Source organism: Montipora foliosa, chromosome 9 (assembly GCF_036669935.1).
Source record: "Montipora foliosa isolate CH-2021 chromosome 9, ASM3666993v2, whole genome shotgun sequence".
NCBI lineage: Eukaryota > Metazoa > Cnidaria > Anthozoa > Scleractinia > Acroporidae > Montipora > Montipora foliosa.
Genome location: NC_090877.1, coordinates 3,274,957 through 3,279,956, shown reverse-complemented (window position 1 = coordinate 3,279,956; position 5,000 = coordinate 3,274,957). Strand labels below are relative to the sequence as shown.

The 5,000-nt window shown below is 41.9% G+C and overlaps 1 protein-coding gene across 1 annotated transcript in view; it reads right to left on the bottom strand.

The window, feature by feature from the left end:
- Positions 1-5,000, bottom strand: part of LOC137970830 (polycystin-1-like) — an 87,570-nt gene that overhangs the window by 64,698 nt on the left and 17,872 nt on the right. The window contains exons 4-7 of the mRNA XM_068817412.1: positions 3,590-3,925; positions 1,852-2,132; positions 1,227-1,380; positions 535-857 (exon numbers count right to left, since the gene is read on the bottom strand). Coding sequence (XP_068673513.1) covers positions 535-857; positions 1,227-1,380; positions 1,852-2,132; positions 3,590-3,925 — 1,094 coding nt within the window. The remainder of the gene's footprint in view (positions 1-534; positions 858-1,226; positions 1,381-1,851; positions 2,133-3,589; positions 3,926-5,000) is intronic.

The following is a 5,000-nucleotide window of genomic DNA, read 5'->3' as shown; positions in this document are numbered from 1 at the left end:
ATGTTAGCGCCAAATGTAATGCAAGATATCTTAGTTACACTCTGGGCCACTTACATGGATGATGAACAAAAACAGAATTCGTCGTCTATGGATGGCGTTAACTGATAGCTGATGACGATGTTTTTTTTAACTAATGGCTGAGAATTGTTGATGTTTTTTTCAACTGATAGCTGCAAAATGGCCAAACTAGCTGACAGCTGAGAAATGGGTGAAAATTTAGCTGATAGCTGAGATTCCAGTACCCCCATCCTGACCCTCTTATTAAAATCCGTTCAATCACGCAGGCCTCCTGAACCGCTTAGTAGAGCGATTCTTTGCCCAGAGTTAACAGAAATGTAAAGGGATTTTCTCAAAACCCTATCTTTTGCTGTTAAAAATTTCACTACAAGTTTCCACCCAATTAAAAAAAGAGCTTTCCACTTCTCAAATAACTCAGCATAGTTTAAATTCGGGAAAACGGGATCCAGCAAGCGAAAAGAAATCTCAAGAGCTTACAATAGTCAGTTCTCTTTATGACTTTTAAACGGTCTTTACCTGTTCTCCAGATCCAAAAAGCAGTCTCTCTTTTTCCACTTCAATCCAAAATGATAGTGTCTCGTTCTCTCTTAGATGTCCGACAATGTTTCGCCTCATCAGTTCTTCACTCGTGCCATTTTCAATTCGTTTCAACACGCAGTCTTTGTTGGGCGCTGAACCAATGATAATCTCATAACGTGAGCTAGAGGCACGCGATTCATTCGTGAGGAGCACATGAACTTTGTCACTGGCGTGAATCATGAGCGGGAATTTCGTTGTAAATAAGCGATACCGGAATGATAACATGTTTGGTTTAAGTTGTACAACATCACAAATCGTTTCTAAAATTTAAAATATGACGTTTGTTAAAAAATGCTTCTCTGTATCCTTAACCTACGTAACGAGCACTTCTGTGGGGAAAGCGAAAGCGAAGAGCCTTTTCCTGGACACTGCCAGGTTGGCAAGAAGCACTGTTCGATGAAAGCTATCCTGCGATCAAGATATCCATTTCATGGATAGCGTGTGATTGCACCAGAGTATGACAGTGTAATTTGTCTAGGACTGTAGAAGCAATATCTTCTGTCTCTATTAACGGTTATAAGGGATTGAATGACGCAAATTTTAAAATATCATTCTGCTACCATTTAAACGGACGTACCCCACGTATTGCGTGCCTATGATTTAAAGATAGGCCCGTAAGACGTACTTACTTTGATTACAGAGTTCGTTGTAGATCTCTATTTCCTTGATCCCAACTGCACCGCTGTCTCCGTACACTTTATTCACTGTAAACTTTATCCACTTTGCTTGGCGAGACAGGAATGTGAATTCCTGGAAATCTGATTTATTTGCTGCCAATAAGATCTGCAAAAAAAATTATCTGACGTTAATTTGAAAGTGTTAACATAAATCTACGCTCACCACAGGCGTAAAATACCTATTTGAATCAAGAAACTATCACGATAGCGTAAAATAATGCCTCTCCCATCCAGTGGTCTCACCCGTAGTCTTTATCAGATTTACAATTAAAGCTAGCAAGGATAACAACTCGCTAATGTTACGTGCATATATCTACTTGGTTCACCGCTCCCCTTAAGGGCTTTTCAGGGCCAATGAAACATCAAAGAAATGACAGAACAAGACAACAACAAGAACAACTGTTACAAGGGCAGCAGCGGAGTTAAACCTCAGACTACCGCGATCAAATTCAACGAATCTCAGGGCAAGCGACCTAATCAAAGCGCCGCACTGCTTCCCTCCGTTTGTCAACTATCCTCTATGATTCTAAACGAGCGTTTGCTTTTGGTTTTAGTTTGGTCAGAATTCCGATCTTACCTTTTCATAGGAACAGTCGCTGAACTCCATCAGAATCGCTTTTATTTGACGCCCTGAGACATTTTGCATAATTCGTAGCTTGTTGATGGTAAAGATGGTATGGAGGTCAATTTTTATGAAAGAGCCAACTGTTCCACTGGGCGCTGATTCCCAGCCAGAGCTGACATTTTCGTCGATTGTATTTTTGCATGTGGTTGAGACACCACTGCTTGAAGACTCGTTCAGACAGTTGCCTCCATACTTCTTAGCTGCCACGTTAAATGGGCTGCAAGTTGTGGACACTGAAAACAAATCCGACGAAAACCGAAAATGAAGCTGTTTGGGATTGAGATTTAGCCACAAGAGCTAAAACCAGGATTGCTATCAATACGCCCGCCCAAATGACAAACTGTGATCTGTAAAACGCGCCTTTTTGCGGGCCAAGCGGGAAATGCTCGGGCTGAAAATTTATTTACCGCCGTGATTCTGATTGGCTGCAGAGATTTCAAACAACTTCGCTTGGCCAATGAGATCCTGAGGATACCATTTTAATGCCAGAGTTGGCGCGAATTTTTGCGAGTGAGTTTTTTTTGCTTTTTTTCCTCAATTTTTGCTCTTGTTTAGCTGATCGTGTTGTAGCTACAACTTTCCATATCATAGTTTCATGCCATGTCTCTGTTAAACATTTATTTCTTATTCAATAAATTTGTACGATTTGGCCTTATGTATTGATAATAATGATAATCACGCGACTTTTGTCGGACATATAATTTATTTCTGTCCCAGCCTCGTAGCATCATTTGCATCCTCGCTCCGCTCGGGCGCAAATGATGCTACTCGGGCCACAAATAAACTGTATGCCCTCCAAAAGTCATGTGATTGTCCTATTAACCGTGGCCTTGCCCTCCTATTGGGGAGATTAAGCAAAAAAAAACGGCAACGTCAACAAATACGTCACTCCATAATATAACTTGACGCTATCGCAAGAGTAAATTCGCGATTCAGTTATTCCGTTTTGTTAACCTTGTACAATACGGGCCAACTATCCTGTACCTGGATGGGTACAAGCAGGTTTAAAGTAAAAATATAAAATGAATGGCTCTTGTTAAATGCTCACGTTGTCGTCAAAACCTATAAAATTAGTTGATTTTACGTTGTTGTTAGCGTGGAATGTGACAATGAAATGTACGGATATTCGTGCCGCACGTGCAGCACGCGAGTATTTTCCTTTCTTAACCAATCATAACCTTGCTTTGTGGCGTTGTCGTTGCCGTGGCAGTAGTCTTTTCTTAAACTCCCTATTTTTCCGCAGATAGAGCTGGCTGCATGCATTTGCACTGTTGTGATTGGCTCATTTTAGGCTAGGTTGCGTGCGTGTGACTGGCCTAACTTGGAATTACTTAGGTTTTTTTACTGCACTAAAATCGAAAATAACTCAGTGCTATATGGTCAGCATGTAGGTGCAATAACCGTACACGGATATAGAGCGCGTGATTAACGACAGCAGAAACCTCAAAAACTATAAGTTTTCATCGCAAAAACAAGCGCTTTGCCAATGTGTTATACATTATGGTAGATTTTCTTCCCGTACTCTGGAAAAAATAGAAATGGAAAAAATGAGAAGTTTGTGAAGAGGATGAGAAAAGAACACTTCGCTTCCACGACGGCGCGGAAAAGTGACTAATAACCATCGCTTCTCTTATATTAGCCGATTGGTTTCCGGATACTCAATTTCAAACCGATTTAAAATAAGCCTTACGTGATGGCATGTAGGAGCACTGGATTGGAATAACGGCTGCGATTTCAGCAGGCCCAGAACCATTACCCTTAAATAAATCTTGTTTCCAGTCTACAGTCTTGTTTCCCTTGTAACCAATCAAGGCGTAAGCCATGTTCTCGACAACGGAGCCTATATTCGGGGAGCCCAGTTCCTGAAGTTTACTTGAAGGAGGCCTGTTGCTACTTGTAGCGCCAGACTCTTGTATTGCAACCAGTATTATCGAGTCTTTTGGGAGGCTGTCGACAAATGTTCCGATTTTGTCGCAATCTCCTTGGCTTGCGAAACAATTATACGTAGCTGAAGCGAAGAACCGACCTGCAGAATTAAATCGAAAATACAGAGATATCAAACACCAAAACGTCTCAATTTGAAGTGCGGGTTAAAGTGATCCCCGTACTTATCTCGACAATTAAACAATTGTCTCTATTAGACAAACTGGGCAGTGCGGTACAGTGGCTAGGGCGCCTGTCTTGATATCCGGGTATTCCGGGTTAAAGACACATTCTGACCACTGGTTGTATTTGTTCCAGGTAGTCCCTGGTTCAACTTCTCAGCTACACTTGTAAATAGCCAACTGATTTGTCCCCGGCCAGTTGGGATTCTTAACAGTTGTTATTGAATGTTCTGTTCTGTCGTGACTGTCTTTCATTGGCCCTGAAAAGCCCCGATGGGGAGTGGTCAATTAAGTATGTATTGTTTGTATTGTTTCAATGGAGTCCGAACCTATGACCTCTGCTATGCCGGTGTAATGTTAAATAGACTGCAAAACAGTCGTATTTTTTGCGAACGCAAGCAACGCGATAAATATTCAAACGAAAGGTCTGGAGCGAGTGTAAAAACTTTCTCACACGCCCTACGGGCGTGTGAGGCGCGCGTGCTTCACACGCGAGGATCCCGCTTACGGCGCTTCGCGGTCCGCTTCGCGCCTTCCGAAAATGGAAGAAAACGACTGTTTTGCAGTCTAAATGTTAAATGTATATATTTCTTTCATTCATTATTCCTTCCACAGGAACACACGAGGCCAACAAATTGACCTGCTCTCAACTGTGTGAATTCAGAGCTTCATGGTGGCTTGGTAGAGCATTGCACCCACATCGCAGAGTGAGGTCATGGCTACGAATCCCGTTGTAGCCACTTGAAATTGTCAGTGTCTATAAGAGACAATTGCTTAATAGACCATTTGCAGCTGGCGGTCACATGGTACAAAAACCGCCATACTGGAGAGCAAGTTGCGCACTGGGACATCTAACTGAAAACAAGGAAACTTAATTTAAATTTTCTTTTATTTTAGATGTTCCAGTGCGCAATTTGCTCTCCAGTATGGCACTTTTTGTACCATGTGATCACTAGCTGAAAAAGGCCTACTTGTCCCTACAAGTGCGAAGATCAG